Source organism: Crinia signifera, chromosome 5, assembly GCF_055691185.1.
Source record: "Crinia signifera chromosome 5, ASM5569118v1, whole genome shotgun sequence".
NCBI classification, from domain to species: Eukaryota; Metazoa; Chordata; class Amphibia; order Anura; family Myobatrachidae; genus Crinia; species Crinia signifera.
In genome coordinates, this window is record NC_139221.1 from 48,404,994 (window position 1) to 48,417,836 (window position 12,843).

General features: G+C 43.6%; 1 protein-coding gene across 7 annotated transcripts in view; it reads right to left on the bottom strand.

Annotated features, from left to right (window-relative positions):
• Positions 1-4,058: 4,058 nt before the first annotated feature.
• ASPH (aspartate beta-hydroxylase) overlaps positions 4,059-12,843 on the bottom strand; it is a 190,117-nt gene continuing 181,332 nt past the window's right edge. For 3 of the 7 annotated variants that reach the window (XM_083187158.1, XM_083187156.1, XM_083187154.1), the window contains 4 exons: positions 11,838-11,973; positions 9,980-10,071; positions 9,209-9,342; positions 4,062-6,339 (listed from right to left, as the gene is read on the bottom strand). In XM_083187158.1, the coding sequence (XP_083043284.1) occupies positions 6,189-6,339; positions 9,209-9,342; positions 9,980-10,071; positions 11,838-11,973 (513 nt within the window). In that variant the 3' untranslated portion in view covers positions 4,062-6,188. Of the gene's footprint in view, positions 6,340-9,208; positions 9,343-9,979; positions 10,072-11,837; positions 11,974-12,843 lie in introns of all 7 variants that reach the window. The other 4 variants (XM_083187160.1, XM_083187155.1, XM_083187159.1 and 1 more) reach the window with 3 other exon arrangements.

The window sequence follows — 12,843 nt, forward strand, 5'->3', positions numbered from 1 at the left end:
AGTAAAGCCCCACCGCTGGGGCTTCGCTGCGGGGGGTTACACCAGCTCTAGCTGGCGTAACCCCATAGAAGCTTATGGGCTTCCTTTCGCATTCCCCTCACCTCTGTCCGGGCGGCCTCCTAATGTGCTGCCCGGACCAGTGACCTCCTCCTCCCAGCACCTCTACCGGGTGCAGGGAGGAGGAGCCCGGAAGCCATCTGAGCAGAGAGAGCTGCCGGGCAGGAAAAGGGGAGCGAGCCACCAGGGACCGCTCACACATCCCAAAGGGCAGCTCTTAACGCAAGAGCTGTCCTTTGCAATAATTATCGCATATGTTAGTGCATATGCGATAAATATCTATGCCGTAGCCGGTGATGTGTAGCAGAGAGGGGTAGCGCATGGTACTGCATCCATCCCAATGACCTGTACAATTACCTTTTTTAACACATTTTTATTTGAATTTATATAACAAATGTGAGCGATGCTGGCATTTTTTACCGGATATGTTGAACAGCTCTCACAGAGATGATGGCACTCAAAGGGTTAAGGTAAATTGTAAGCATTTTAGCTAATACGTCAAAAGTGGCTATAGATATTGCCGCACCGGGTATAAGAACAGGTATCAGTCACACAGCAATGGCTTAAACGACTATTCCAGCGGTTGGCTGCAGCTGTAGCATAAAGTTACCAACCGAGCAAAATGCCCGTGTACTTAGGCCCAGGATGCACAGTAACAACTACAGTATTACCTGTTTTGCACATAAATGTAACCACTGCAGAATTCTGAAAGAAAAGTGTTTATCATTTGATGCACTACGTGGCGCCCCCTATAATATTTCATAGCAATAGTGACTTGGCGTGAGCTGAGTGTCTTTTTCATTCAAACGGTCTTAGTTGCATTAATAAAATAACTGCATTCGCTAAAAATACTTCTGTACTGACCAATTTGATGTGCAACATTTGTACACAGTGTGAAAATGTAAAGACTGTGTTGAGCATCTTTGATCGGATGGCATAATAAGGCTTGGTGTATGAGGACACATCTGTAAATTAGTCTTTGTTTTGTTCAATAGACATTCATTGTTCATTATAAAATTATACACTTGACATACACTTGATAGACTTACATTACACCATCATTGCGTGCTGTCTTAAACAGGCATAAAACTTCGAGGTATTAAAATACCAAGTTACATTTTACAATTGGATCACTGTTTTTAATGTATTATAATAATTGTTACACTATATTAGGCAGAGACAGCAGGTAGGCAGAGATAGGCAATACTATGACATCTCATTGTTAACTAAGTACATTAATTACCAGTATTAATCCAAAGTGATACATGCATGCACCAGAATCACAGAAATCCTCATAAATGTCTTCAGTCTGGCAAAAAAAAAACAGTGGATGGGACCAGTGTGCCGACAGGTCTTCGCCCACCTTCGATTTAGTGCTACACAGGGGTGGCCAAACTAGACATAAAGTAAATCTCAAAGCACAGAATAACACCGGAATCCTATTACACATGCTAATTTATCGTACATTAAAGATATTTTTGTAGTCTGATAGTACTATTGGGCTATTAAATTAGAGCCCTTTATTACCGTGTGGTCAATGATCGTGCGATAACAGATAGGATCCAGCATAGGTTTCGCGTTGCCTTACGATACGCAAAGCATAACCCCCGATAAGTGCTGGCTTACAGGGCTAATTGAACAGCCCCACGGGAATCCACTCGCAGCTGTAATTTACCACACTAATTGGATACCGGCTTTAGCCAACTAGAGGCCTCATTTATCAATGATTGATAAAACTCACTGTGATGGCTAAAACCCGCTTCATGGAAAATTATGCTCCAGCCAATCAGCTCCTAACTTACATATGTTTAAAAAATGGCAGTAGGAACTGATTGGCTGGTGCAACATTTATCATATCCAATGAGTTTTATCACTCATTGATAAAAAAGAGCCCCGAGTCTGCCCATGTATAGTTTGCTATTATCAGATCTTGAAGAAAAAAGCTACATGAAGAGTGAAATGACTTCATAATGTCAGGTTAAGTGGATTATCACCGTTACCCCAACGTACCTTACAGAGCTGTTTTCTGGATACAATGGTATCTAGCGCAAAGATCAGAGACATATAAACAATTCTGCCTGTAAAAGTAATATCCAGAAATATGTATATATGTAGTTAAAGTTAATAGACAGTAAGACAGTACTGTACAGATGGAGCCCTCCTCAGCCAGCCTTCTCTGGGTAGCCATGGTGAGCCAAGGCCTATTGTTCTCAGCTGCAATACAATACATAGAACAATACAGTAGGGGATTAACAGATGAATCCTATTACTCACTTAATCCTATTAAAGGGCTAATGACGATGGCTCTATCTATCTATCTATCTTGTATATGCAAAAGCAATAACATAAAATGTGGCAGAAACCTATAAAGAAACATCCTTGACCAGTAGCTGCGTGACACATGGTAATTTTACTGCGGGCAGATTCATGCACTGACCAATAAGGGGACGTTACCTACAAGGCAAAGCAATAAGACACAATGCCAACAAATACAGTGTAATCATAAGGTTAGGCACTACCTCATATCTACACAAAACGTTAATACTAGGCACAGCCGTTGGTGATTTCTGTGGGTAGGGTATGGACGGTTGTACGGGCTTGACAACAGCACCATAGACAATCATTTGTAGAGTGAATCATACTGCACTGTGCTTCCTAATTCTAGAAGTACAATATAATATTGGACATACACAAGCATCTCCAACTCACCTTCCCAATTATCATAAGGCATTTACAGATAATAGGGGCTGTATTACTCACTTAAGAAAATCCAATTCCCCCAATATTTTCAGCACACAGTATATACATTAAGTCCTAATAGTTATTTTCAAATGCCCTAAATTGAATCAGCAGACAGTTTTGACCTGAACAGTTATAAGGACAGTCATAGACTAATAATGCAGGCAGCTAAGATGACCCTTTGGCACATTTTCCATTACTGGCAGAGAAGTGCAGGTATGACTCACTGAGCAGCAGGGTCAGTGACAGCTGGAAAGCCAAAGGTTCCCAATATTTCAGTTAAAACCACCGTCAAACATAAATACGTTGACGCTGTGTTACAACATTTTACTGACGCAAAGGGAAAAAGCTTTAAGGGGAACTAAAACATTTGTTTAAATTTCCAAGACAAGGACGCACTTTCCAGAAGTCGCACAACTGCTCTATGATCTCCGGAGACCGGCCATTCCCCAGAATCATCTCCACTCTAGGTTGATACCACATCCTGCCTCACGCTAAAGTAATGTAGAGATTGCCAGAGCATATGGTGCATCAGAGTAAACTGTTGGGATGTATTATAAGTACAATGAAAGAAATCAGACTATGTAACACTGCTCAGCGTACAGATGAAGCAGCTCTCAATGGAGGTGCTCCTTGCGATTCTATCGCCATTTTCCCTGAAGCCTCAGCAGTTCCTCCAGCCTGCCCCCACTCCCTGCCTGTCTCCCTGAGGCGGAGACACACAGGAAAGCCGCTCCCAGCTGCCTTGCTGATGGAGACGTGCGAGCGAGTGAGGCGCTTGCGTGTCCTCATCAGGTAGAGCTCCTGTCCACCAACCTGCGCCAGCTCAGGAGATCTAGCGATGGTGCAGGCTGGCTGACAGGTGCTACATCTATAAAACTACATTTTTATACACCGTGGACAAAAGTATTTGGCCACACCTCATTGTACGAAAAAAGAGGGTTGTTATTAAACTGGCGCCACCTCTGCCGCAGGTCACCGTTCTTCCAAATCCCAGACTACAGAGACTGGGGCAAGGACAATATGGAAATAACAAGAGAGAAGATGGTATCCCGCGCTGAGTGTTCCAAAGTTTTTATTCTATCAGAGGTCCTCTCAGTCGTGATGTTAATCTCCACCAAAAATTCATAGGAAAAAACAGATAAAAATATGGTCAGTGGGGTTTCTAATGGACCTTTATAATATAAAAATATCTAAGAGTTTCTTAAGGTCCATTAGAAACCCCACTGACCACATCTTTATCTGTTTTTTCCTACAAATTTTTGGCACGACTGAGAGGACCGGGGTATGAGGATCCTTTGGAACACTCAGTGCGAGATACCATCTTCCCTCTTGTTATTTCTATTTGGCCACAACTGTTATTTATTGAATTCAGGTGTTTCAATCAGGCCCGTTGCCACAGGTGAATAAAATCAAGCACCTAGCCATGCAGTCTCCATTTGCAAACATTTGTGATACAAAATGGGTTGTTTTAAAGAGCTCAGTGACTTCAAGCATGGTACTGTGATAGGATGCCGCCTTTGTGTGGTACTGTACTAGATGCCACCACTGCAATGAGATTGTTTGTAAAATGTCATCCCTGCTGGATATTCCACGGTCAACTGCAAGTGATATTATAAGAATTTAGGAACAACGGCAATTCAGAGGAAGCAGAAGACCACGTAAAACTACAGAACGGAGTCACTAACTCCTAGGCGCATGGTGCATAAAACTTGCCATAGCTGAAGAATTAAAAAATGTCACTGGCATTAATGTAAGCACAAAAACTGTGCAGCAGGGGCTTATGGGTTTCTATCTCCAAGCAGCTGGATGCAGGCATCACATCACCAAGTCCATTGCAAAGCATTGAATTGAGACTGGACTTTGGAGCAGTGTAAATGCGTTCTGTGGAGCGATGAATCACGCCTCTCTGTTTGGCAGTCAGATGGGCGAGTCTGGGTTTGGAGCATGTCGGGAGAACGCGACCTACGTGACTGCATTATGCTAACTGTGATGTTTGGTGGAGGAGAGATAATGGTGTGGGGCTGTCTTTCAGGGTTTGGGCTAGGTCCCTTTTGGGCTAGGACCGTTTTCTTCTGTAAAGTGCAATCTTAAGGGGCATACACATGGAGCAAATTTGTGCTATTTTCTAAGCAATCTGACTAGATTGCTTAGAAAGTAAGCACAGATCTCTCCGTGTGTATGCTCCAAGAGATTAAATATCTCATGCTAACTAAGTCAGTGCATGCAGTCAAAATCTAGTCAGATTGCTTAGCAAATTACTTCAAATCTCTCTGTGTGTACAGAATACTGATCGAAATCTCTCATTCTGATCCACTACCCTGCCTTTTTTTGCTTAAGCAAAATTGCTTAGAACAAAACTCTGCGTGTGTATGTGCTCTCCATGGGAGATCTTGACACCAGCAAAATTGGCTTAGCACAGATCTCTACGTGTGTATGCCCCTTTTAATGTTTCAGCATACCAAGACATTTTGGACAATGCTATGCTTACAATTTTGTTGCAAGTTTGGTGAAGGCCCCTAACTATTCCAACAAAGACATGGTTAGATGAGTTCGGAATGGAAGAACTTGATTGGCCCACTCAGAGCCCTAATCTGAACCCCATCGATTATCTTTGGGATAGACTGGAGCAGAGATTGAGAACCAGGCATTCACTCCATATTAAAGTATATTCATTTGAATACAATGTTATTACAGTCCCTGTTGGTTTAATTTGTCAGGCGTCCGAATACTTTTGTCCAAGTTGTGTATATTGAAAGTGAACCTGTTGCCTACAACAATATCTGTAAGACTGCTTCTTATCAATATGGAATTAGTGACATACTACAGTACAGATACTGCATACATTTACTGGAATCCTAGTAATCAATCGGTTCCAAGCAGGATAACTGCGTACTCCCATGCTGTCGCCTAGAGGTGCGCAAAAGATGTGCGCATGTCTACACGATAGTTTACCATTGAGAGGATAGAAAGCTAACGTCAACATTTTTATAGAAAAAATATTATTAAAATATATCATTCAGAATATTTATCCACTATATTACAAGCCGCTTTGTTAATAGTGCCGAGCATCTTAGCAAATGTGAGCAAACAATAAAATAAGTTTAGTAAATTAGTACAGAATTAAATAGGAACAATAAAAAATAAAAAAACAGTGATATAAAACAACAATAGTGGTTCATCTTCCTTTACAAAAATAGTAAACTCCTTCAATTGATCCGTTCATTCACCAGCACAAATCAGCTACACAATGGTATGAAAATAACATTCAGTATAAAAGGAATGGCAGGAAACCCCAAAGTATATCTGTAACAGGGTCTTTGGTGTTTGGCCTTAGTATGCACTTGGGCTTCATGTGACTAGATCTTGTTTACTTGCGGCTGTGCATGCGTTTATATGGCTGGAAGAGTCCTGCGCTGTTGCTGTGTGAGCTCTGGGTGCCAAACGTCCACAATAAATATCAGGCGGTAAGAGTCCGCATCCTGCCACACCTCATGTTCAAAGGAGTCATCAAATATCAGTACTTTGCCTTCTTCCCATGTCCTACAAAACACAACATCAGGTAATGATGCTTTCCATGGCTAATTAGCATTTTCTATTCAGTTACTGCACTTTTTTTTCTACCACAAACATAATACAGGTTGGGTCTCCTGTTTATTATCCCGTGTATTCCAAAAACGGAATTATTCTGAAAACCGTGCATTCGTGCAATGCACCCCTGGGACCGGAGACGCTGCTGAAGAGGATCCTGAGGGCCGCCGTGGATGCTAGGGGACACGTGGACATCAGGGGACAATCGGTGCACCACCAGGGAACCAGGTAAGTATGGAAAAAATATATATTCCAAAATCCCAAAAAATCCCTTATTCTTTTTCAGAACTCAATATTTGATCCATATTTTTTATGCAAACACAATTTAATATTCTGCATACATTTTTTTTGCATGTTTTCTTTACATGCTCACAGTGAACAGAAACAAAACATACTATATCGTATATTTTAAAAAGTTAAGGTACACTGAATTATTTTTAAAACATTTTTGGATCTCACCCTGTGATCCTGCCCCCTCACAGTTTTCTTGAACAGGGAATAGCTCATAAACATCCATTCTCATGCCACTGGGACCCTTCCACATATTTCGATGGTTGAAAGATATGGAAGGTGCACACACATATTTAAGGTTGCTCTGTACACTCGGGGGGAAGTGGGCGGGTAGCTGACATTTGGTGATGTTCCCATATGCTAATGGGCTAGTCTCCTGACCAGCAGCCGTGACTGCGGCCAATGATCCACCATATTGGTAAAAGGCACGTCCACTGAACACAGGCAAACTATTTTGTGTCAGAGGATTGTATCCAATGTATCCAATTATTCATTTCTCCTTTACAATGTGTGTGGTTGTGTGCACACACTACATTATATTTACCACATTGTTCATCCACACAATGATGTAAAGAACATCATATGGGAAGATGCGATGAGCGAAAAAGACTATAAGGGTGCACACACTATAGTATATATTCAATTGATGTCGGATCCATTCTGACAAATTCTGGAATGGATCCGGCATTTATTATGTCATGCAGCAGCCAAATCCGACGTCAGATTTGGCCACTGATTGATGCTCACCCGGCCGGCGCGGGGACTGGGTGAGCGCTGCGGCGGGAGGCAGTGGGAGCTAGGACGGGGCCGAGTGAGCTGCTCTCACTCAGCCCGGAATCAGCGGGTAGGGGAGCCGGCGGGTAAGTACGTGAGGTGGTGGGTGGGTGTGGGCAGTGGCGGACAGGAGGACAGTGCAGTGTAAGCTGCTGCTGCTCACCCGGCACGTCCTCCCTGCCTCAATCCAGCATCTTTTTATGTTGGATGTTGATTGACAGAAACACAGTTTCCGTCAAAAGCAGGTGGATTAGCGGCTATTCCGTCAAACCACCACAGATAGCATTGAATAGATTGGTACCCCTTCCGATCTATTCATATCGAAAACCGCCCTATTTTCGGTAAGGCGGCAGTTTCGACATGCATTGAATATACCCCTATAAAATGGTCCTTACAATTTGCCTGGGGATAATATATTGGAAGGTAGATGTTATAGTCTGTGTATCTTCTGTCATCTTAAACTAGGGATAAACCACAGATATACTGTGGGAAAGAGTCCAAAAAATGATATTTTGTTTAGTTAAATAGAGTGGTATAAGACAGAAGAAGAACATCATTGCGCTGGGGAAATAGATCATACTAACAGGTTTATTTCCATACAAAATCCTCAACTGTTTAGTATTCTAGGGGAAATACACTTTCACATATGAGAATTAGATAACAGATTAATAAATCTCTCCGCAGGCAGTAACTGCATCATCTGACACCATCTTATAGTGCACATCTCCCTTCAATCATTCAACGCAAAGGAATAGCAGGAGGAAGCTAAGTAGAATTATATTACAATAGATTAAAATATTTTAGATAAACCAAAACATTGTGGGGGAAGACTAATGAGATATAGAACAAGTAATGCAGGTTTCTATAGACACACATAAGTGTGTGTGTGTGTGTGTGTGTGTGTGTTTGTATGTGTGTGTGTGTGTGCATACAGGGTGATTATAAATAAAGTTGCCAAAACACTGTAAAGTAAGAACCACTGTTTAGAATGACTTTAAAATTTGCATGAATAAAATGGAATCTTGTTTGGCTAAGGACACATAAAGTAAAAAATGTACAGATAGATGGCGCTGTACAGTCCTGTTATTAGCACACTTCCACAGCATCTTCATCTGGTGGGTGGCAGCCTTACAGCTCTTTAACAGGACCATTGCCCATCTGGGATTTCCATGGCATCTTCAACCAGTGGGCGGCAGCCTTTGCAAGCGGGTGGAATGATTGCACAGCGCCAGGACCATCTTGGATTTTTTTAAATGTCACTGCTGCAAATAAATTGGTGGCATTTAAAAAATCCAGGATGGCCTCGGCGAGCCAATCGCAGCTCCCCACACCATCGCCCTGCACACTATTGGCTAATGTTAGCCAGCCCGAGGACAGGGAGACAGTACAAAGATAGAAGATGCCGGTGAAGTACCGGATGGGCCATGGGCATGCAAAGAGCTGAAAGCCCGCCGCCCATCATGTGAAGAACACAGAAGCAGCGTTGGCCATGCAAAAGAGTTTAAAGGCCACTGGGTGAAGATGCAGATAAATAAAATAATTAAACAGTTGGTGTCCCCACTTCCCCAAGTATACCCACCTGGATGAATGCTTTGGCCACGGGACTCGTCAAGTGTGTCCCCTAGCTGTGGCATTACCTCTCTGGCTAATGCTGGTTAGAAAGTATGGGGGACCCCTACAACTTTTTCCTGTCACAAATGAACTATATTGATCTTTCACATAAAAAAGATTACAATATACTGCACAAAACACATACCTGGTATCATTAGCGCATCTTATCCTGCAGCCGTGACGTGGTATAACCAAACCCAAGTGCATTCGCAGCCTACAGTTGGTAGGACCTGTGTGGGGCCACACATGAGTCCCTGGGTGCATTATGGAATATTTGATCTGAAAATAAGAGTTTATTAGAACAAATTACTATAGATGAAACTTCTAGTTTCTCACATGTTTTCTCTTTCTCATATAACTATGTTCTGCTCCATTCTACCTTCGACGGCAGCCAATCCCTCGGCTTACTGCCATCCTGATACTTATTTCAGTGGGCCAGCTGAGTGTATACACCCTGTACTTCATTGTCTTGGACTGTACATTACTGTGCTCCTGTTTGGGTGTGGTATGGCGTCCGACAGGGGGCATCCCAATGGTCAGTATCCCGATAACCGAATCCTGACTGCCGGGGCTCCGACAGGGGGACGAGTGCAAAGAAGCCCCTTGCGGGCTCAGTGGCACACTTCGCTCACCACAGGTTCTATTCTCCCACTATGGGGGTCATGAACCCCCACAAAGGAGAATAGCCCCTGTGGGTCGGGATCCCCCTGTCGATGCACCGGCAGTCGGGATTCCGATGTTGGGATACTGACCGTCGGGATCCCACCTGTCGGGCAATCACCCGGCACCGCTTCTGTTTTGCCTATTTTGTATGTACTCTGAGACTGGGCACTTCAGATCCCTTGTAGAGCTATATAAATTAAGGATAATAATAATAATAACAATAACAACAAAAGTCGTGGACTGTGTGTTTTACCTGTCCTCTGCGGCATCCAGTGGACTCGGGAAACCTGTCTAACACACCACAGGTTCTGGGTGCGGCAATACACGACTTCTCATTCTTTTTACCTATCAAAAAGAAAAAGAATCAACAATGAAGGAAACTGTAGGAACATACAGTACAGTACTGTATTATCTATGCCCAGTGACGGCAGCCATTCATGTCTGGACATATACTGTATATTTTACCATAAGATAATCATATTGGTTTGACAAATGGCAAAATTGTTCATGCTATTTTTGTGGTTCCGGTTGATAGCTCTACTGTGTCCAGATAGGCAGTCCGTAGGTCAATGCCAAAAGGTCAACACGCAATAGGTCAACAGGGTCAAAAGTTCAACATCAAAAAGGTAGACACATAACAAGGTCTTGTTCTTACTTAACCATCTATGTCAGCATAGAGGGAGAATATAATACGGTGCTGAGCGTAGTGAGGCACCGAGCCCGAAGCAAAATTGGTAACTGTTCAAGGTGTTTACTTGGCATCCAAACTCCCTAGATCTCATCTAACACAGAGCCTGTGGGATGTGTTGGTAATACAAGTCTGAACCACGCAGACCTCACACCAAGACATAAAGGATTTAAAGGATCTACTTCTCACTTCGTGGTGCCAGATACCACATGAAACCTTCAGAAATCTTGAGGAGTCCATGGGTAAGAGCTGTTTTGGCGGCACAAGGGGAACCTACTGTACACAATATCAGCAGGATGGCTAACACACGTGCGTATGTGTGTGCGAGTGTATATTTATAGAATAAATGTCAGCTAAAGCCTTTCTGTATGGAATCTTACTGTAAAAAACTATTGTGTTCTATTTACTGAACTGTCCCTTAGTTTCAACAACTGCCATTCTTTTGCCTTTTAAAGAAAAAAAGATGACATAAAATCAACAAGGCCCTCATTCTGGTTGACTCGTAATTAGGGTGGCCAATCCCGGGATTTGGCCCCAAAAAGTCTGGGATACCAATCAAGTCTAATGCCGGGCAGCATCTGAGCACCTGCTCCGGCTGTTCCCGACCCTGGCGTGTGGCCTGCGCAGTGTGACAGTAAGAGATCACATTGCGCCCGCCCACTCTGCTACTGCTGCCATCCTGTGCCCGCCCACTCTGCTGCTGCCATCGGCGGCGCTGCCCGCCCCTTCTCCTGCTGGTACCAGTGCCACAAGCCCGGAGGCACCATGCATCCCGCAACCCCCACTGCTGTTTGCCCCACTCCCGGCCGCCCGCCAATGTAAGTAAATGTGTGGGTTGGCCGGTGTGGGGGACGGGGACATGCCTGCTTACTAGGGATGCTAATCCCGGGATTGAAAAAATGACCCGGGATTGGCATCCCTACACGCAAAGCAGCGCTTTATCGTTGCTTTGCGAGCCAACTCTGTGAACAGGGCGGGCAGCTGGCATCTGCTGTCATCAGCTGCCCACCCATGGAAGGCAGGAAGCCGCCCCCATTTGCATGGGGATGCCCAGCGGTTTCCTGGGTGTACCCAGCTAATTAGGGGGTACGTCCAGGAAACGATGGGCATCCATATGGGAACGCCCCCAGCACATATTCGTATATGCGCAGGCGTAGATCCACAAGATTGGTCCTTGTTGTAAATTCACAACGGGGCGAATCAAGTAGAATGAGGTCCTAAATGTGTTGAAAATAATAACTTCACATTAGCATGATCTATTATTTCCCAGCATATATCGTATGTAACAAATGCTTTACAATGCAATCATTCCTCCCAGTATGACTCTGGATTAGTTCTGAGGCTAAATAAACAAAACAATGTCCATTCCGATAATGCCGCCTGCTCTGCTGTGGGGTTCTGTCTGTGTTGTTTAATTGCTCACCTTGCTGCCACAGTGTATACTGACTCCAATCTCCTGTTTCTCGGAGATTTTCATCTTCTGGAACAAAGAGGCCTTTGGCATCATCCATCACAGCAAGGGCCTCATCACGAATTATCTTCCAGTTGGCTTCCAAAGCCTTTTACAGACAAAATAACCAAAGGTTATTAATGCATAACACAGCTCATATCATCACTAGATCACAAAGCTAATAAGGAGAAAGGTCTGTTCCGGATAGGAGCGATGTGGTGCAGTCATTATCTCACTATAATACACGTCTGGTCACTGTATAGCTATGTGACTGGTTTTTCAATGAGATATTGCGTTTGTTCTCTGGCTGCAAGTAATGCATTAAATATTATGGTTCTATAAGCATTGCACCCAACTGTCAGCAAATATCAAAGCCAAATAACTCCGAACAAGACCGGATCATGTCTGGCTCATTTTAATGCAAAACTGATTTTATATTATATATTGTATATATATTTAGGATAGTCAAGACCTACAGTATCTTGTGTAAGTTCGCTAAGTATTTTGATTTAATCTATACTTTGCAACATGCCTCTAGAGGCCCATACACACTGGGTGACTTTGAGCTGAAAGCAGCTGTTTGAGCTTCTTCCAGCTCCAAAAACCGCCCAGTGTGTACAGGGCAGCAATGAGCAGTGATTCGCACTCCATGGTTATCGCCTCTGGCCAGCGGTATTACCAGCAGATGAATGACAGGGTGGACGGCTTTCAATGCGTCCTGCTATGGAAAGTCATCCTCCCCAGGGGAAATCGTTCAGACAGACGAAAACCCCTTAGTGTGTATGCACTGAGCGAGTTTCCCCATCATTGCTGTGTATACACACTGGGCAAAAATGCAGTCCTTTACAGTTATTTCCTTGTTATCTTAGATTGATTGATGATACATAAAGACGACCGATGGTCAGAATGCAGATGCTTTCACCCCGAAGGAGAGAATCCCAACAGGGATCAGGTATACATACCCCCGCCCCCCCGCCCC